Genomic DNA, 21857 nt, shown 5'->3' with positions numbered 1-21857 from the left:
AACAGCTTCACTGTCTGGGCCTGATATGAGTACATATAAACCAAGGAGTCCTCAAAACCACGCAGAACAATGCAGGTTTTTAACGCAGTGCTGTATGTGGGATGCAAGGTCAGGTGCATTCAGTTGCCTTTACTGATCCTTTTTGGCAAAGTGGCGATGTTCGACCCATCCTTGCTCATAAAGGACATCCTTACCTGGATGCTGCTCTTATATTCAATCATAGCCACCCATTTCTTTTTTTTCAAAATTTCACAGCATCACCAGCTTTTAGTTGCCCGTCTCAACTGTTTTGTATATATATATTGCATTGTCTGTGTGTGTGTGTGTGTGTGTGTGTGTGTGTGTGTGTGTGTATTTGCTGTTGTCAGAAGAGAACCTCGTATCTCCAAAATGGTAACTTTACAGTAGAAGGTTAAAACCTACTTTACTTTCAATGGAAGTCAATGGAACCAGAATTCTTTCCAAGTCTTTTTGGGTCATTTCTTTTAGTCTATTCATCATGAAATTTACACACAGTGTAAAGGGCAACATATACTTTCATATTATATCAAAAACTGGAAAATGTCAAAAATGGAGATACGAGGTTTTCTTCTGACAACAGCGATACTTATATATATATATATATATATATATATATATATATATATATATATATATATATATATATATATCTTGTCTTTGTAATGTTTTGAAAACGAGTCAAAGTGGAACTACAAGTCACTTTACATTTCGCACTCTGGCCAGATTTGGGCTCATCCCCTGCTCATCACTAAACATAACAAAGACATCCTCGCAGCAAAGCTGATAACATGAGTTTGAATAAACACCAAGAACTCCGGCTTAAACTTGCTTTAACATCTACCTGCTCATTTGATCGAGGTACCTGGCTTTTCCACGCATATATAACACGTGCTCCGGAGAAGATCTAAGCCCAGCAGTCGAGCAGATCCGTGAAGGCACAAAGCAGGCGGTGGGCGTGGCTGTGCATGTAGTGCCCGCCCCCAGGCTCAGCGGCTGTGCGTCTGTGATCCGAGCCTCAGGACCGAAGGACCGACGGCGGACCGCGGCGGCTGAGCGGCGGTGTTTCGGGTTCTGGAGTTCTAGCTGACTCGGGGAAGCTCGCTGCCCTGGCCGGCGTCGGGACGGAGCGGCTTTCGGGGTTCTCTGTTGATCCGCGCAGATTTGGGGTGCAGCTTGAGCCTCGGGAGCCTTTCGGGGTGAAGCGACAGCGTCCTTCGCGTGCTGAGGTGAGAGCCGCTCGTAGGCGCGGTGCTGGCGGTGCTGACGGTTTTCCGTCTGACTGATGACCGAACTTCGTGTCTCGGAAACCAGAGGACGGTTAAAACAACCCCGAAAACAGATGTTCATGCAGATGTGCAGCCAGCACTGCGCAGGAGAGTTGCGCAAGGCGGCTTGCGCTTGTCTAAGGACTGAGTCTTCTTTCTTTTCGGATGGTGAAATAGTTTGAAACCGGTCCTTTGACCCGATTGGATCAAAAGTTGTCTTGTTGTTTATTGAAGTGGGGTTACGGGGGGGGGGGGCGGTTGGGGGGCACCGAGGCAGCGTGTTTAAAGTGAGAGAACATAATGAATGCAGCGTTTTAATAACAACGAATTTAACACGCATTTGCTGCTGAGTCTGGTTGGAGAGGAGGAGCAGGGGAATCGGTTCTCCCTTCTGCGTTGTCCCGGGCACAGATGGGTCTGCAGGGCACCTGTGCCCAATGCTCAGCGCCAGCGTACCCACAGGGCTGTTCTCATGGGACATTTCTCCCATATTAGCTGAGCTGTATGAGAAGCCAGGCAGAGTGAACAGCTTCAGGAAGAACATATATATATATATATATACAGAGGACCCTATCGGCCAGAGAAAGGGCCTTTATTTCATACTTAATCTATTTGAGATGTCAGACAAGCTCAGACCATCTGAGTATCGCAAGCGCTGGACCGTACATTCCATAAATGATGCTCCTGATCAAAAAAACCTGGCAGCCAAGCTTCTGTAGTTTAATTACTTTTGAGGGTTTTTAATATTAAGATATCTTAATGTCTGCATTGGTGTAAACCTGCATCCGAATGAAGTGAGCTTCTTTACTGAGCTGATCATGCAGTCTGACAGTGGCCTGTGGTCTCAGGCTATTGCTACTCACGCTTTCCAGCCAAGTACTTCTAGGTGCCCGTTTGCTTAAGGAACTAAGTCTTGTTGCGTTTTCTAAGAGTTTTCTGCGCCTGTCCTAAAGCGGGCGAGTTTAACTCAGCTGTGCACTTCTCCACGGCAGTGTTGGCACAGAGGGATCCACTAAACGGGCTTTTAGCGAGAGGTTTCTGAGTTTAGATAAATTGCTGATGTTAGAACCACTAGAAGTTCTGTTGCGCAGGCCTTCGCGCGATAAAGTCAGAGTTAAAATCGCAGTTTCATGGTTTTCCTAATCCTAGATTTCTTCAGTAATTTTAAGTGCTGTTAGGATTCTAGAAGGTGCTTTTACATTAAGCTGGTTAGGTTCATTTGTTGTTTTAAAATAATGAAATGTGATAATATATATAAAAAAACACCTATAGCAGATAAATTAAAGATGAAATTGAAAGGCGTTCACTTTAACAAGAACTTCTCATTCCATTAGCAAACTGTGGACATGGAAAACTGCTTTCATGACGTTGGTGACTTCTCCTCAGTGGTCATCCTGCAGTGTAATAGACATGGAAAACTGTGTAAGGTAAACCAGAATGTACGGTTTTGTTCAGTTGTTACTGGTGCAGGTTTTTATGTGGTTAAACGTTGTAGGGATATTTGTTAGAGACTGTGAGCTCTTTGAGCCGCTGTTGCCATTTTTGGAATTCCTATAGTCATTCCTTGTCTGTGGATTTGTTACAGTCTAAATGGCGCTATAAGACTTCAAAGGCGGCATTCACTTAATGAACAGTGTGATGTTTATGGTTAGACCATTTGATAGTTGCACACATAAGAATGCTTCACTTTTCGCAGTGCCTGTTATTATTATGCTTTGGACGTGTTTTATAATCACTACATTAGTTTTGGTGTCTTGTTTAAATTAACAAGCTGCTGATCTGAGCAGTTGATAGAGTTCGGCTGCTGATCCGAGCGGTTGAGGGAGTTCAGCCGCTGATCCGAGTGGTTGAGGGAGTTCAGCCGCTGATCCGAGTGGTTGAGGGAATTCAGCCGCTGATTTGAGCGGTTGAGGGAGTTCAGCCGCTGATCCGAGCGGTTGAGGGAGTTCAGCCGCTGATCCGAGTGGTTGAGGGAATTCAGCCGCTGATTTGAGCGGTTGAGGGAGTTCAGCCGCTGATCCGAGCGGTTGAGGGAGTTCAGCCGCTGATCCGAGTGGTTGAGGGAGTTCAGCTGCTGATCTGAGCGGTTGAGGGAGTTCAGCCGCTGATCTGAGCGGTTGAGGGAGTTCAGCCGCTGATCTGAGCAGTTGAGGGAGTTCAGCCGCTGATCCGAGCGGTTGAGGGAGTTCAGCCGCTGATTTGAGCGGTTGAGGGAGTTCAGCCGCTGATTTGAGCGGTTGAGGGAGTTCAGCCGCTGATCCGAGCGGTTGAGGGAGTTCAGCCGCTGATTTGAGCGGTTGAGGGAGTTCAGCCGCTGATCCGAGCGGTTGAGGGAGTTCAGCCGCTGATCCGAGTGGTTGAGGGAGTTCAGCTGCTGATCTGAGCGGTTGAGGGAGTTCAGCCGCTGATCCGAGCGGTTGAGGGAGTTCAGCCGCTGATCTGAGCGGTTGAGGGAGTTCAGCCGCTGATCCGAGTGGTTGAGGGAGTTCAGCCGCTGATCTGAGCGGTTGAGGGAGTTCAGCCGCTGATTTGAGCGGTTGAGGGAGTTCAGCCGCTGATCTGAGCAGTTGAGGGAGTTCAGCCGCTGATCCGAGTGGTTGAGGGAGTTCAGCCGCTGATCTGAGCGGTTGAGGGAGTTCAGCCGCTGATCTGAGCGGTTGAGGGAGTTCAGCCGCTGATCCGAGTGGTTGAGGGAGTTCAGCCGCTGATCCGAGCGGTTGAGGGAGTTCAGCTGCTGATCTGAGCAGTTGAGGGAGTTCAGCCGCTGATCCGAGCGGTTGAGGGAGTTCAGCCGCTGATCCGAGTGGTTGAGGGAGTTCAGCCGCTGATCTGTGCGGTTGAGGGAGTTCAGCCGCTGATCCGAGCGGTTGAGGGAGTTCAGCCGCTGATCTGAGCGGTTGAGGGAGTTCAGCTGCTGATCCGAGTGGTTGAGGGAGTTCAGCTGCTGATTTGAGCGGTTGAGGGAGTTCAGCCGCTGATCTGAGCGGTTGAGGGAGTTCAGCCGCTGATCCGAGTGGTTGAGGGAGTTCAGCCGCTGATCCGGGCGGTTGAGGGAGTGCAGCCGCTGATCCGAGTGGTTGAGGGAGTTCAGCCGCTGATCTGAGCGGTTGAGGGAGTTCAGCCGCTGATCTGAGCGGTTGAGGGAGTTCAGCCGCCGATCCAAGTGGTTGAGGGAGTTCAGCCGCTGATCCGAGCGGTTGAGGGAGTTCAGCCGCTGATCCGAGCGGTTGAGGGAGTTCAGCCGCCGATCCAAGTGGTTGAGGGAGTTCAGCCGCTGATCCGAGCGGTTGAGGGAGTTCAGCCGCTGATCCGAGCGGTTGAGGGAGTTCAGCCGCCGATTCGGGTGGTTGAGGGAGTTCAGCCGCTGATTGAGCGGTTGAGGGAATTCAGCCGCTGATCCAAGCGGTTGAGGGAGTTCAGCCGCCGATCCGGGCGGTTGAGGGAGTTCAGCCGCTGATCCGGGCGGTTGAGGGAGTTCAGCCGCTGATTTGAGCGGTTGAGGGAGTTCAGCCGCCGATCCGGGCGGTTGAGGGAGTTCAGCCGCCGATCCGGGTGGTTGAGGGAGTTCAGCCGCTGATCCGGGCGGTTGAGGGAGTTCAGCTGCTGATCCGGGCGGTTGAGGGAGTTCAGCCGCCGATCTGGGCGGTTGAGGGAGTTCAGCCGCTGATCCGGGTGGTTGAGGGAGTTCAGCCGCTGATCCGGGCGGTTGAGGCAGTTCAGCCGCTGATCCCGGCGGTTGAGGGAGTTCAGCCGCTGATCCGGGTGGTTGAGGGAGTTCAGCCGCCGATCCGGGTGGTTGAGGGAGTTCAGCCGCTGATCCGGGCGGTTGAGGGAGTTCAGCTGCTGATCCGGGCGGTTGAGGGAGTTCAGCCGCCGATCTGGGTGGTTGAGGGAGTTCAGCCGCTGATCCGGGTGGTTGAGGGAGTTCAGCCGCTGATCCGGGCGGTTGAGGCAGTTCAGCCGCTGATCCCGGCGGTTGAGGGAGTTCAGCCGCTGATCCGGGTGGTTGAGGGAGTTCAGCCGCTGATTTGAACAGTTGAGGGAGTTCAGCCGCTGATCCGGGTGGTTGACGGAGTTCAGCCGCTGATCCGGGCGGTTGAGGGAGTTCAGCCGCTGATCCGGGCGGTTGAGGGAGTTCAGCCGCTGATCCGGGCGGTTGAGGGAGTTCAGCCGCTGATCAGAGCTCTTGAATTTTTTAAAGAAAGCTGGTGATCTGAGGCTGATTTACTCCAGTAAACCTGTTTATTTATTTATTTTGGCTGATTTGATCCTCAGTCCAGCTCACAGTGTGCACTCTCTCGTCCACCCCCCAGCACTTATCTTAGATGACTGGGAAAGGCACTGCAGAAAAATGGAGGTCATCCCTCATTTCTCAGCACTAGCTTCTAGCTCACCTTTGTTGGGGGTGTTTCTGTCCAGTATATGTGACACTGAGTGCTTTGCCAATAATGGGTTTGGGGCCTTTTGCCTCAGAAAGAATTAATTGAAGTGAGATGCGTGTAGTAGTCAGAATGCCTCAGTTTACAAAGGTTCGTATAGAGACTTCGTCTGTATGTGTTGTGTAACATTTAAATGCCCCTCCAAACAAAACACAGGAATATGAGCTCTTATGAGGGGGAGCCTATTGGCCTGCTGATTCAGGCAGCTACAAATTGTCAGATACAGAACCCGAATTTCATGATAACCCATAACTGACTATCTAGAGGGAACTGATTGTGTGCATGTCCTCCAGTTTTTTACGCTTATCGTTCCAGTATTATTGTGTAGTTAAAACAGAACAACATTACTTATACTTGATATACGTGACAAGTCGGGCGCTATTTATGTGTTTACGTGAAGAGTCAAATGAAGGAGCAGTGTGGATGAAAAGGAACATTATGCCTGACCTTCACCAATCTTAGACCGAGTTCTCTCTCTGTGCTCTTTCAGTGCACAAATCCATCAAATCTGCTTTTGCACTTTGTGTGCAGTTACATATTTACACCAGAGAGGTCTCCAAATACCCAGATGTTACATAGTGCAGCTTTAAATAAAGGTTATAGAGAAAATAGGCCGGTTTATTGGTCAGTTTAATGATCTTTCTTTGTTCTTTGAATGCAGCTATTACAGTATAAGCCTAAAGTGGATTAATTGGCTGATAAGCTGTTTTGCTTGTTAGCTATTGATGCTTGGTAGCTCCCAGCTAACGACAGCCATGAATAAATAAACATTACTTACCACTTCACTCCAAACATTATAGCAAAGTTAAAACTTCTGCTGCTTTTTTAAGACAGTAAATGTGTTTTCTGCTTTCTGTCTTTTGTGTGTACTTGCCTCAACCCATCTGGTAAACACCTAATTCACCTTCTGTTCATGTCAACATAAATAAAGTTAAAGTTATTGGAAATAATTGCTGTCAGGTCAAATAGTTATGAAGCGGTGATTATATAATAACTGTGATGGGCCTTGGGAAAGGAAGGTGTTTGGAGACTCATGTCGTCACTGAACTGAATGGAAGTGAATTATCTTGTAGTTTATATGTCGCTGTAAAGTAAGAGTCCGGTTGCATTATAAGAGAAGCTGCTAAGGGTGAAGCATGATTTCAGCTGGTCTAGCACGGCTCTGTAACTCTTCAGTAACTGTCTTTTGTGGTAAGTGCATGGAAGCTTCATGCGTTCCTCCCATTCTGTCCCCCTAGGGCAGTCAAATCCAGTGTCAGACCATGCCGTTCACGTTTTCATAAGGTATGCTATATTTTTGAAATCTCATTGAAAACGTCACACTGTCTGAAAGAAAATGTTCTTGTGTTGCTGTTTTGAAAACAGTCAATCGTTGTGCTCACAAGACATCGTAGGTTTTAATATGTATCGCTCTAGAAGTGAAACAGCTTATGTGCGAGTCCCTGTTCTGACTTCTCTTGGCTTAGCTAACCACATTAGTGTTTCTCTGGCTAGTGTAATGGGATTTCCCCAGACAAGTGGTTAGGTCAGGCTCTTGAGCGGTGAGGGAGGCTTGTAATAAAACAGTGTATAAACACCTTATAACAGCCTTATTTTGGGTTAGCAGTCTCAGAAAATGCTTAGCTGAGGGCTCTACTTTGAAGGACATTGATGAGTGGACGAACGGTTTGCCGTTTTTTCAGGAATTTAAGCAACATGTTCTTTCTCAGGGTGCTTATGGATTCCGCTGTCTGAGAACATATAACAGTAAAAGGCCGTGTCTTCTGCATCCTGCAAATATGAAAGATCATGTCCAGTGTTGGCTTTGTTTTCTTCATAAAGCGGCTTTTTCGCAGTCTAAAGAGCCGGTGTGCTATTTTTCTGAGCCTCTCCCTTTAACTAAATCAAACCGATGTTCACTCCTACTGACTCAGGCATGTTTCTTTATGAAATTGGACTCCTCTAGCTTCTGGTGTTTCTCTCCTTCTCTCGCTCCAGCAGCAGTTTAGACCGTGAATAGTTTCCTCTCCTCCTGCCCTCCTTCTCCTCCCCCTACTTGCTCTTTTGGTTTTGGCAACACGTCTTTGCTGTACGTTTGTACGTGAAGCTGTAGCTGTGACTTTCTTTCATGTTCACAGCACCTCTGGTAGAACAGTCCTTGTGAACTTGGTAGTGGACAGAGAACTATTTTAGCTCTAACAGACTTTTCCAGCTGCTGTCTCATCCACTGGCCTTGGTGTTGTCATGGTAGAATTTGTTTGACGCTCGGATACTAATACCAATAATGATTTAATATTTCATCTTTAGTAACAGTGAAATGTTGTTTAAATTTAGCTTTTAATTGGAGCTCTTCACTTAAGATCTAGAACTAAAAGTAAGCTGTCATACACAGACTGCTCAAACACTCTCACCCCACGGGAAAAGATACACAGCGAAATGACGGCGTACAGTGTGAGGCCGTGTTTATGTCAGGATAGATTTGTTTCGGGTTCATTCTTTTTTTCCTTTGGTATCAGATTCATCATTTCTGCTGATATTAGCCCGGCACCAGTACTTCCGGATTGGGGCCATCTCTATATTTTATTATTATTAACATGCCTGCATTGAACTTGTGGTTAACACCAACAACTAACCTTATTCCAACAACGAAGCACATTGTTGAAACTCATTTTGAAACCAAACCAACCAATTTTGTTGGTCTTTTCTCTGTTTTGGGATCTGCAGGGAATGGCCTGGTGTATCCTGTGAACATCATTGTTTTAACTGTCACCGTATCATTAAACCCGTGCACTACACCACTGCTCAGAAATCACAGACCATCCTTTATTAATTTGATTTCCAGTGAAAATGGATTAAATGGATAAAGTTATTCATTCAAGAGATATTTTTAGAAGATTTGATGTAAGATTGGCATTTTGCTTAAGGGAAACTCAAAAATGAAGGGGAAAAAACGAGTTTCCAGAATTGGAATTTAAAACAATGTTCAGAACATAAAGAAATGAGACTAACAATGATAGAAGACCTAGCAGACAACCAAACCTGTCACCATCAGATCAGGATCAGTGGATATAAAAAGTTGTTACTGAGAAAAGGAAATTGACAAAAAAGAAGAAACTGCAAGTCAAACAAAGAAGCTGCTGGTGTTCTGAGAACGATGAACTGACCAGCCCAGAGCCCAGAAGCAGAAAGTGTTCTAAGACCGAACTTTGGATTTCTTTGATATTACTGATATTTTTTTTATTACATTTAGTTGGTAAACCCTGTCATTTTCTGCTCTGTGGGTTTTTTCTGCTGACGTTTATTTGTGTTTACATGTACGCCTCCTTTTTTTTCATTCGTATGTTTATACTATTCCATGTGTGCATCCTGGAACGCTGCTTTGTCTCGTCCCTTTTTGACGTGTGACATGAATATGTTATTGGTCTGGCACAGTCGATTGAGATCCAATGAACAGTGCAATAAAAATAACAAACGGATTGGTTGGCAAACCAACACCAAGCTGGATGTTTATGTTTACTACTTAAATCTGTGCCCGATGAACTCTTGTTTTCTAAATGCTTTGCTGAGTGTGGAGTGCCTCTGACTTCTGTGATCTCTCACTGCTTCCTTGGCCAGAAGGAGAAATGCAAAGAGAGGATTTTATGAGAGCTTGCTGTGGAAAAAATGCCTGGCTTTTTCCCTACCTAACTCCTCCCCAGTTCTTCTGAGCGCTAGTAAAAAAGAAGCATATCTAATTCAGGATGTCTCATGTCCTCCTTTGTGGGAGCAATCAGATTTGAATGATGAGATTTAAAAAAAAACACATCCATGTCCTCAACTACAACAATGTTGATGTAGCTCTAATTACCATCTGATGTCTTCGAGGGACTTCTGCTCTGAAGGGATTGGGATCTTGTGCATTTTTTAGCAACTGAATGATTTCAGTATGGTTTTAATGGGCAGCACTTGAATGAAAACTGCACATTTACGAGGAGGTCCCACTGTTGACCATCTTCCTGATGAGGAAATGTTCCAGCTGCAAGGCTCCTGACACTTGTAACCCAGCATGAGGTCCACACACAATGCGGAGCTGCCTGTGAAATCAGACCCAGTCAAGTCTCCAGTTATATCAAGATCCATATGAGTCAAATCCAGCGCTGCAGCTTTTTCTGCAAAGCTTAGGCTCTTATATGGGCCATTCTCAATTAATCAGGTCAAGGCGCTGTTGGTTCAGCTCTTTTACAGGATTGGGGTCGTAGACACATTTTGCACTGATAGTTTTTAAAGTGTACTTGAGTAATTTAACTTCGAGAATAAGCAAAAAATCAGAAGCATAATCTATACACATCAAACTAGCTGGTCAGGCCGGTATTTCCAAAAAGCTTTCAGGGGGAAAAAGTCACGATCATGTGGTAGGGCAATTGATCAACTATTCATTGTGCTGCTGTGTGACGATTGCTGTTTCTTGAAAGCTGCTGGCAAACCAGGCCCATGACTGAGCTTCCCAGAAGCCTGAAAGCCCCAAAAGTCTTTTATTTATACAAACTGTATCAAAAGGGTTAGAGATACCGACCAGTGTCAGATGGGGTTTGAACTAATCCACCTACCATAATAGCAGTGGAGGCATTAAGTTTGTTTTCATAAAATAAATACATAAATAAATAAGTTGGCAGAGCAGAAAACTGATTATCCCGTCAGTCTAATGCATGTAACTTTGTGCATATTCATCTGAGACTTACTTTGAATTCTTACATGCATTAGACATTTTGGCACCTTGAACATCACAGACTGCTGTATAGTGTTTACCATGGATTTAATGGTGGCCTGAAATTGACTGCAGATGTTGGCTTCGAGTGTGCTTAACAGGGTGGTTAGACTGCAGGGTAAATTTGTTCCAAGGAAGGAAAATAATAGGGAAAACTGTCATTTTTGCTTTGTAAGAGCCAATTGTGCTCAAATGTCATGTGATAGAAACAGGGCTAACATTTCTGTTGAGCGCACTCTGGAGTTTAGCCGAATGTCGGGCAGTTGAATCATGAGACCAAAAGAGAGTAACTCTTCACTGGCTGGCGTGACATCTCTTGAGTTTATAATATGCTTTTTAATTGTGTTGTCCTTATCAACTTCATATAGTCTTTTAAACCGTCAGCTTTGTTGGACGTAGTTTGGAGACAAAAGGAGAAGCTACGACTCATCAGACCAGCTATCTGCTTCCTGGTCCTAAGGCTTCGGCTTCCCTTTCATTTGTTTTGAGTTTCAAAGCTGGCCAGCTGTTATACTGCTGAGAGAACAGGCTTGTGGCAAGTCCTGCTGGTAATGTAATGACTCTGTGCCGTGGGGAAATTCAATCCGTCATCGCCTCTTTAACTTTATGAACGGAGGCAGAGCCGCAGGTCGCTGTTCACCGTTTCTCTGCTCGCTGGAGGTCAGGGAACCGGCCCTGTGACCGGATCGATCCCCAGAGCTGACGACACATGACTGAGGTGTCCTAGGTGTAGGTGTAGCAAGACGCCTAACCCCCAACTGCTCCTCGGGCACCGTGGATAGGGCTGCCCACCGCTCCGGGCAAGTGTGCTCACTGCCCCCTAGTGTGTGTATTCACTAGAGTGTGTGTGTGGTGTTTCACTTCACGGATGGGTTAAATGCGGAGGTGGAATTTCCCCGTTTGTGGGATCAAATAAGTATCACTGAACTCGGTATCAGTACTGGTTCGTCTGGCTGCTGCTTTGCCTAGGAAGCTGTTATAACTGCAAAGGAGAGACCGACTACATAATAATGCCTATGGATTTTATGGGATGTTATTAACGCTCCTCTAGGTGAAATGTGTAGGTGCCCCAATACTTCTGTCCATACAGTGTAGCATAGCTAGCTAATGCACTTCATTTAAAATCAGCTCGATTTCAATGATTTAACTGTGAAGGTGCGTTGAACACATTTATACTAACAACTTCTTAATTCTGCACAGGTTACTCAGTATGGCAAAGGACTCTGTATTAGTGGGTACTAAAAAATATGCACATGTACTTTTACATGGCCTAAAAAAATGATCAAGATATCAGTCAACATACTTATTCAGTTATTCAGCTAACTACAGATTCTGTTATGCACATATTAAACTGAGAGAAATGTACTGAATTTACTGTGTCACAAATACATGTACATTAGCTACTCTATTATTAGATTTTTCTTTTTTTAATTTTCTGCTCCAGTATAATCCCTGGCCTAACCTGGCCACCCCATTGTAAAAATGCTGGCTACACCCAATAATTGGTGAAATGTGTTCAGGGAATTGTGTCCTATATTGGACAGTTTTCTAGGACAATGGGTCAGAGGTTTATGGTTCAAATCTTGGCTAAAATATCTTCTTATAGGTTAGTATATATAAGTATATATATACTGTTACAAGACAGCAGTGCGTCCTGCTATGATGGACGGTTTGGAGACTGTGGCTCTGCCTAAAAGACAGGAGGCTGAGCTGGAGGTGGTGGAGATGAAGATGCTGAGGTTTTCGTTGGGAGTGACAAGGATGGACAAGATTAGAAATGAGCAGATCAGAGGGACGGTGAAGGTGGAGCAGTTTGGAGATAAAGCCAGAGAGGCCAGGTTGAGATGGTTTGGACATGTGTTGAGGAGGAATAGTGGATATATTGGGCAAAGAATGTTGGAGATGGAGCTGCCGGGTAGAAGGAGAAGAGGTAGACCTCAGAGAAGGTTTATGGATGTAGTGAAGGTGGACATGGAGATGGTTGGTGTGAAAGTAGAGGAGGCAGTGGATAGGGCAAGATGGAGGCAGATGATCCGCTGTGGCGACTCCTAAAGGGAGCAGCCGAAAGAAGAAGAAGAAGAAGAAGAAGAAGAAGAAGAAGAAGATATATATATATATATATTTGTTTTTGCTATGGTCTTCCACTGAATCTCCACATACTTCAGCATGGTAGCCTTACAAAATTGCGCATTAGCTCATTTATTACTTGAAGAACGACACATTCCTGATATCTTCTTTAATTTGCTTGGTAACTTGCTGGTAATCTCATAAACAAAAACCGTAAAAACTCATTCAGTGTGTCAGAACAAAAACTATAAAACATACGAAACTCGACGTAAAAACTCATCGTCAGCATAGCTGATAATGAATGCTTTACAGAGGGAATAAAAGTCTGCTGTGTTTGTTCAGCTCTCTGAGAAAAAAGTGCTGGTTTTAATTGAGTCTCATGGGCCTTTAGTGATTTTAGTCTCTGACTTGTAACTGTGAATTCCCCTCTCCTGCTACTTTGAGCCCCCCCTGGTCCAGTCTGACATTTCTGTCTCCCGCTTAATCACGTAGCTTCAAAGCCGTGTTTTGATGCCTCTACCTCCCCACTTTCAGGAGACCGAAAGGGTTCTGGGAAACAGCGGTGGATAATGGAGGAGGCGTAGCTGTTTTGAGAGATCATTAAAGAACACGAAACAGTCTGAAAACAGCTGCTGTTGAGAAACTGTAGTAGTGGTGTAGCAGTTCTCCAAATCCATGGTTTGGTTCATACCTTGGTTTTTGTTTGTTTTTTGAGCGCTCAAGAACATAGTAGATTAACTAATCTTCACATAAATGAACTACGTGAGCAACAATAAATAAATAGAATACTAATTTTGTGATTTACATGACTTAAAGTTAGTAGTGGGCAGTATGGGCAAAGATTTATATCGTCGTAAGTAATATTACAGACAGGTTTGATATATATCACGGTACAGCGTGTTAATGTGTAGTTTTGGATGCTTAATTAAACCTTTCTTGTAGATTAAGGAAGGCATATTATTCTGGTTGTCTGACTTTCAATAAGAACCATATTTAATGACTAAGGTAAATCTAAATAATTTTTATTGGGTAAAATAGTAAAAACAGAAATGAACAATAAATTGACAGATGTCACTATTGCTTGCTAACCCTAACGAGATAAAATACGTAAAGCCTGCTTAATAGTGTAAAAGTAATTTCAACAGGTATATCACCCACTACTACTTATATAGTTAAGTGTTTTATTTCATTAGTAATGTAATGAGAGCTCAACAGGCTGCACCAGGTGTGGCAGCAGGTGGGGGCAGGATACGAGACCATGGACGTTTGTATCATGGTTTCAGTCTCGGTTTCAGCGACGCAGAAAAACACTGCATTTTCCCCACATTTCGGGATTTTACTCGTGTGTTTTTTTGAGCCACATTTCATGCTTGTCCCACAAAACTGGGCTATTTGAAAATGTTTTCTCGGGTGCATATTATATTCGCAGGGTGCTTTTTGTTTTAAGAGTACTTTCTAAATGTACCACAGCCATTGAAAGGGGGTGATACTTTGATTGCAGACAGTAGAAAATGATAACATATCATCTCATGAATGTTTCGTGATCCTAGTTTTGAATAGCTGGCAACACTGCAGCACTGTCGCTGTATGGAGTTGAACACAATGTAATTACAGCCGTTTAACAGAAACTAAATAAATTAATACTTTTAGTTTTTGATAAAAATTTAAGTATATTCCCCACAATCACCCCTTACACCTGCCGGGGCTTCGTTTTTATATTTAAACATTAGACTTCATCTGGTATGAACTCTTTCAGTTCTAAGATCACGAGGCGTTATTCGGGGTTCAGGTACAGGCTTATCTGTTACTTCCTTCTTGAGTGACTGACATCCTGTGGGACGTACCTTTATTGTTCATGTATCCTGGCTTAAAGGCCAGAGGTAGAGATGCGCAGTCAAAAAAAACAGGAATAATGTGGGGCAAAGTTACTTTTCAGGAAGTGTGCAAGGCCAAACCATGGAAAGGATGTCCTTTATCGCCAGTTGTCTGAAGAGTAAACTTCGCTTTATGGGTAGTGAAGTCTTTATAGGGCTTGTCACTGGGGCAGAAAGAAAGACGGGCTTTAGATGTGTTGACTTCTGTGGGCAAGCGTTGGTTTCTTGAAGAAAAACAGGAGTGGAGACTCGAAAGAAGAGAAAAAGGAGTTTAATGAACGCGCGTCTTCCCGACAAAGCAAGTCTGACTAAGTTTACAAAAACCATGAACTTATAGTCACCCAGGTAACCCACACGCTGTAGTTGTCACCCAGAAACCCCCCCTACTTGATGGGCAGCTGCCTCTATCTTTGTAAATAAAATAGAGGTGTTGAGGCCCACCTAGGAATTTACATTCTCCCCCATCTAGAAGCCAGGATGTCTCCGAGATGTCCCTTCAACAAACGGCATTGCTAGATTGGGGAGCTATAGATAACCAGATGTGAAATAGGTTAACCACTGGAGGTCGTAACATGACAAAGGACCCGCTCTCCACAGCCCTCGCACATCACCCAAGAGAGACATACAAAATGCAAACGAGATTAACGCAAAAGGCGAGGGAAACAGAAGTTACATAAAAAGTTAATAAAAGCAAATAAAGTAAAATAATATTTAACAGACGTTTTCAGTTTTGTGTTTCTTGAGAAATGCGTCCAAATGTAGAAGTCTGTGATTAAAACAGAAATAGTTTAACTGGGCAACATATAATCCCTGTGATTAGTGCTAAACGTCATTGACTTGGTAGCAGCAAAGTGTTTAAAGTCAGCCTGAACGTTTGTTTTCAGTGATCTCTAGTTGACCAAGCTTCATTTTCTGTCTGTGCCAGACTCAATAAAATAATCTTACATGCTTTGTTTTCCTTGTTACTATGTACCTCCTTTACAAGTAAGATAAAGATCTATTCAGTGCTTTGCTATCTCTTTCAGTAGGTTACCATGGAAATCAAACAGCCTCACTTTAAACGTGCTCCGTCAGTCAAAGGGTGTTGAATCCAGGTGTGTGTGTTTATAGCTATAATGTTCGTTTGCAGTCGTGTACCTGGGAGGGCGACATGCTGAGTGAACACACAGAATCGTGCTGTTATCAGGTCACTGTGTTTTTGCATTAGGACCAGTAAATGTGTCATTCATGCACAGACAATAACGCTTTCCGTGAGCTCCTGCACCAGGTTTTAATTGGTCAGTGTCGCTTTGCACAGCTGGGAGACACTCTTGTGGTGAAGTAACACAAGCAGGAAAAGAGCTGAAAGTGTTTAGCCTCGTTAGCCAGGCAGTTGGAAACCTATTGCGACAGCAAGAGTCTGCTGCAGGTAATTAGTCAAAAATGCTGGTGGCAATATATTATACATGAGTCCAGATGCTAATTCAAGTTAACATTAGATGAAACATAGTATTCAATATCCAGCGATAAAGGGTAATTAACCAATCAAGGAAGAAAGCAGAGCCTAACATCAAGGGGCATGCATTAATATTTCAGCTGCTTCCAGCAATGTCCCAGTATGATTCTATTAAAGCTTGCACCTCACTCGCTCTGTCTCTGTTCATTTTGCCCTCCAGCTGTGAAATAAAAGAAAATCACATGTGTTAGAAGCCTGTAATGGTTTCTGAGCAGTATGCATCACGGAGCCTGATATTGCTGGTGAAACCCAAATATTACCACTTTAATCTTTTCTATCTGTAAGACATTTGAAACTACTGAGCTCTGTATGTAACTGCCGTGTATATGAATATGTATTATTTATGTGTGTTTGTGTTTTTTAAAGTGTGAATCTTTCTCTCTGTTTCTGTTTACAGCTAATGAGAACGAGGGAATATAGAGAGCGACGAATCTTGTACGTATATCTTGAGCTGCAACAGAGGACTAATGGTATGTGTTTTGGATCTTCACAGTTCTTCCTTTTATGTTATTTCTATAATGAGACGAATTGCTTGCTGTTCTGTCATGGACATTTAACAAATTATCAGGTTTAAAAGTACAAACTAAAAGAAAGACCAAAGAGCAATTTATAGCTATCTAAGCTCCATAGAGATCTAATTTTGGTACAAACAGTGCTAAATTAAGTATATTTACATTTACGGCATTTGGCTGACGCTCTTATCCAGAGCGACTTACAGTTTGGTCATTTTACCCAGGGATGCCAAGGTGGTGTTGGGAGTCTTGCCCAAGGACTCTTATTGGTGTAGTGTAGGGTTTTACCCAGGTGGGGGATTGAACCCCAGTCTACAGCCTAGAAGGCAGAGGTATTACCAACTACACTATCCCAACCACTGTGTATATATATATATATATACAGTTAATTCCAAGCATACCTTTTCACATTCTTCTGTCTTTTACATCACAAGTCTTTTACTGGATTTTAATTTCATGCAACATTTTTACAATAGTCCCTCTGGCAGAAGCTCTAAATCAGAAGATCTAGATCTTGGTTCCAACATGCAGTTGTTAGTCACTGGGTGATTTGACTGCATTCTTAACAGTCCCACACCTATTTTCTAAGATACACTGACTCTCATGCATTTAGTCTAGTGACTAAACAAAAACATTTTAGGCTTCATTTGAGTAGTCCAAATTTCGGTTTGCAGAGGGTTGTTCAGTGACAATTATCGCTAACCTCTGACAAGAACAGGTCAGCAATATTAATAAAGATCAATTACAGTATAAATATTGACCTCTTGGTAGTTTTCATGTTTTATTATCATAGAACATTAAATCACAGTTGATTCATTTATTAAATTAATAAACAGAAAGACTCACAGCAAAGTGCGAACAGATCTCTGCAAAGCAACTTATGTTAATTGCAAATATAAAACACAAAGTACAGTACATGGTTGCATAAGTACACTAATTGCCTTATTATGACTCTACTAAACCTTCATTGTTGAAGCCAATTGGTATTAAGTCATATATGTAGTTAAATGGAGATCATCTGTGTGCACTCAAGGGGTTCCAAGTGATTATATGAATGCACTTGTATGGAGAATGTCCAGCTTCTAGTGAGTTTGTGTTTACATGCATAGATTTTTGCCAATCCGATTGAATACATTCTGATTAGCCAGTGGTGAAGCAGTGAAGTGAAGCCAATAGTGAAGTAGTGAAGTGAAGCCAGTGGTGAAGCAGTGAAGTGAAGCCAATAGTGAAGTAGTGAAGTGAAGCCAGTGGTGAAGCAGTGAAGTGAAGCCAGTGGTGAAGCAGTGAAGTGAAGCCAATAGTGAAGTAGTGAAGTGAAGCCAGTGGTGAAGCAGTGAAGTGAAGCCAGTGGTGAAGCAGTGAAGTGAAGCCAATAGTGAAGTAGTGAAGTGAAGCCAGTGGTGAAGCAGTGAAGTGAAGCCAGTGGTGAAGCAGTGAAGTGAAGCCAGTGGTGAAGCAGTGAAGTGAAGCCAATAGTGAAGTAGTGAAGTGAAGCCAGTGGTGAAGCAGTGAAGTGAAGCCAGTGGTGAAGCAGTGAAGTGAAGCCAGTGGTGAAGCAGTGAAGTGAAGCCAGTGGTGAAGCAGTGAAGTGAAGCCAGTGGTGAAGTAGTGAAGTGAAGCCAGTGGTGAAGCAGTGAAGTGAAGCCAGTGGTGAAGCAGTGAAGTGAAGCCAGTGGTGAAGTAGTGAAGTGAAGCCAGTGGTGAAGCAGTGAAGTGAAGCCAGTGGTGAAGCAGTGAAGTGAAGCCAGTGGTGAAGCAGTGAAGTGAAGCCAGTGGTGAAGCAGTGAATTGAAGCCAATAGTGAAGTAGTGAAGTGAAGCCAGTGGTGAAGCAGTGAAGTGAAGCCAGTGGTGAAGTGAAGCCAGTGGTGAAGTAGTGAAGTGAAGCCAGTGGTGAAGCAGTGAAGTGAAGTGTGGTGCCACACACTTCTCTGTCGACTGTAATGTTACGTTGGCCCCATGTGCAAGTTCACACGGTTTTGCTTTTCCAAGAAAGATCTCAGTGCATTTACTTCTTTATTGAAATGTTTAGTCTTGTGGCTGGTTGTGGAGGTACGATGGGTGTGAAGGCTGTTTCAGAGGCGGATGTGGGAACGTCGACGCTACATTTCGCAGGCTTCGACAAATGTTCTTGGGCAATAGTAATCAAGCCTGTGACGTTTATCCTACTATGATGGCTCTTTGAAGGTTTATAAGCTCTTTCGGGCTTTTTATGTCATACCTTATGTTTACAGAGAGAAGTTGATGTGATGAATCCATGTCAGTTTATAGATACAGCATGATTTACTTTTAATGGAATGTGATATTAATATTTGTGTATCTTAAAGGTTTTGATTCAGTCAGTTGTGGTCAGACCCCCTTAGTATTCACTCATGCAATAGCTGTTCAACTTGTGCTTTAAAGTCAGCATTACAATGTTAGGGGCTCAGTCCAATCTAAAAATGTAGAGTATTACGGAATATCAGCAACATATTGAGATACATTTCAGTTTTCTGGGGAATCTGACCTCGGCGTTCCCTGGTCCTGTTTTGTTTTGTCTGCTCTGACACACCTGTTCCAATCAGCTAGTCACCAAACCCAGACTCAGTTGAAGTGGGTGTTTTGGAGCAGGAAGCCACTAAAATATGCAAGGCAGGAGTATTCCAGATTGGGAACCACTGCTCTAATAGTGTTGAGAGTCTCCAGAGAGTCAGTCTAGATATAAAAGTCTTCCTGCTTTGGGCTCTCTGTTTTTGCCTACTGTATGAAAGCCTGTTTGTTTTCTAAACAAAGAGGCAATTTACCACATCTGTTGTCGTGCTAAGAAGGTTAAAGGTTACTTGCAGTGCTAAAAACAAACTTTAAGCTTTTACATGTCCACTGTTTTTATTTTCTTCCTCTTGAAGCCAAAGTAAAAGGCTGTATTAGAGTTATATCAAATACAGTAGCTAAAGGTGGAGGTGTGGTGTTTCTCATTTTTGTCATGGGAGGCAATGGAGGGACATACTAGCAACCTTAATTTAAAGGTTATGACAGTTACTTTACACTAACAGTGTATCCACAAATTCAAATAGTTTGTGAGGACACGCAGCCAAACATGTGCTCCTCATTTGACATCACAATTCACAATCGCTTCCATTGTGTATATATGCAGTGTAGTTAAGTCAATAGTTATGCAAAGACACACACACATATGACCCGGAGATAGATATTATAAGAAAAGATAAGATAGACTTTTATTATCCCACTGGGGGAAATGTGCCTTGTTACAGCAGATAAAGAGCAGTGTGTTTTATTTTGTGTGTGTGTGTGTGTGTGTATGCGTGTGTGTATATATATATATATATATATATATATATATATATATATGGGTCAAAAGTCTTAGAGGCAGCCTACTTAGAGGTTGCTTAGGGGCAACCTACAACTCTAAAAGCTCTGTGAGCTAAAAAGCGGGTTGTCTCAAAACCCATAAACGTCAATAGAATAGTGCTCTGTGCGGAGCCAAAGTCTGCTGCTGGGCGGAAGCCTCATACGTATGGTAGCAAAGTTGCACCATGACCATGAGAAGGCCTGTGAATAGTATAAGGTCTTCTGTGTCAGTGTAATTAAACAGCAATTAGTTTATCCTGTAACCCCGAGCAGGGGAGTGGTTTTAGTTGGGCTCGGTGTGTCAGGTTAGTGTCGATGTTACACAGGTCCTGCTCTTGCGTCCTGTCTCTGTGAGTATGTTGGGGTTTAGGTGTTTCCTTTGTGAAAGCTTTGGGATGAAAAGGTTTGTTAGTTGCTTATGCTGTTGGTACTTTTATTTTACCAGACTACATATATGTTTTATTATATTTTATTTTCATGTTGACTTTATTAATGGACCCTGTCCTTTAGACATGAAGGCTAATGAAAAAATGGATGTAGGAGGTACCACCACATTTACCAACTTGAACGTCCAAGGTATGGGGGCACCAAGTTAGAAGAGAAAAGGTTTCGCTCTTTTAAAAACTCTTGCAGCTGGCATTTATTGTTCTGCAGGAGACACAAAATCCACTGAACGAAGAAGTCTCGGGGCCAAATGGATACCACAAGTGTATCAATCTGCCTTTCCTTCCAAGGCGAGGGGTGTAGCCAAGCTTTTCTCTAAATCGGTACCTCTCGGCTCTTGTCTGTTGTCATAGTTTCAGGTTGCTTTGACTTTTTTCCAGTTACATGTTAATATACATTATATTGCCAAAAGTATTCAGACACCCATCCAGATCACGAATTCAGGTGTTCCAGTCACTTCCGTGGCCACAGGTGTATAAAGCCGAGCCCCTCGGCCTGCAGACTGCTTCTACAGACATTAGTGAAAGAATGGGTCGCTCTCAGGAGCTCAGTGAATTCCAGCGTGGTGCCGTGATCGGACGCCACCTGTGCAGCAAGTCCAGTCGGGAAATTTCCTCACTACTAAATATTCCACAGTCCACTGTCAGTGGGATTATAACAAAGTGGAAGTGATTGGGAACGGCAGCAACTGGGTCAGTGGAGGCCTTCAGATGAGCTTTAAAACAGTGCTTAGAGAGCTTCATGGAAAAGGTTTCCATTCCCAAGCAGCTGCATCCAAGCCTTACATCACCAAGCGCGGTGCAAAGCGTGGAATTTGAAACAGAAACAGATTTGCCCTGCTGAAAGGCTGCCTGTTCAGATGCTCACCTCACATTACCCAGTTGTGAATGAAAGGCTCTTGGCCTGGTAATATGGCAACAGCTAAGAGAGTAATATTCAGAGAGTGTAAATGATTTCTGCTTTTCAACGAGAGGCTAAGGTACTATAGAACTGGTCATTTTGAGAGAGTCCGACGTCCTTTCCTTACCTGCTTCCTTACCTAGTTCCATTCCTGCTATAGCATCATATTACCGATCTCACCTCTTGTAATTCTCAACTCAGTGGAAGTCTAAATGCTTTAATGTAATCTGGATTTTTTTTGTATACAGCTCTCTCTCGTGTGTGTAGTTGAAATTCCTGAAAATGAAGTATTAAAAATTGACAGTGCTATACGTTTTTTTCATTGCATTGTGAAATGCGCCTTTCTAGAGAAATTTGCCAAGTATGTCTGCGCTGCAAATATCACCGTTTTATCTGCTACCCCAAATGACTGGAGAACATATACGAGCCTTGTAAGGTTTTATTTAGTTACACTGATGTTAGTTAACAGGGCTCAATTTGAAGGAATGTGCATGTACCTCTCCACCCTGCCCGTGTTTCATTTTGTTTGGGTTGCTGGAATTGCGTCGCACTGTGGCAGCAAAATTCATAGCTTATGTGAGTAACGTTATTATGTGAATTTCCCCGCTGTGGGACTAATAAAGGATTATCTTATCTTATCTTATTCATTAAAGGAGCTGCGATAGATCACAGGTGCACCTCACCGGTGACACCGTTGTTCAGAATGATGGCGAAATTTGAAATTTGAAAATTGAAATTCTCATTCGAATTTTCCCGTTCCACCTTAAATG

At 43.6% G+C, this 21857-nt stretch overlaps 1 protein-coding gene across 1 annotated transcript in view; it reads left to right on the top strand.

Annotated features, from left to right (window-relative positions):
- Positions 1-1107: 1107 nt before the first annotated feature.
- Positions 1108-21857, top strand: part of tspan18b (tetraspanin 18b) — a 36278-nt gene continuing 15528 nt past the window's right edge. The window contains exons 1-2 of the mRNA XM_017717149.2: positions 1108-1247; positions 16282-16354. Of these exons, the coding sequence (XP_017572638.1) occupies positions 16352-16354 (3 nt within the window). The 5' untranslated portion in view covers positions 1108-1247; positions 16282-16351. The remainder of the gene's footprint in view (positions 1248-16281; positions 16355-21857) is intronic.

This window comes from Pygocentrus nattereri, chromosome 7 (assembly GCF_015220715.1).
Source record: "Pygocentrus nattereri isolate fPygNat1 chromosome 7, fPygNat1.pri, whole genome shotgun sequence".
NCBI classification, from domain to species: domain Eukaryota; kingdom Metazoa; phylum Chordata; class Actinopteri; order Characiformes; family Serrasalmidae; genus Pygocentrus; species Pygocentrus nattereri.
The sequence above is the reverse complement of the archived record's forward strand: the minus strand, read 5'-3'. Positions and strand labels throughout refer to the sequence as shown.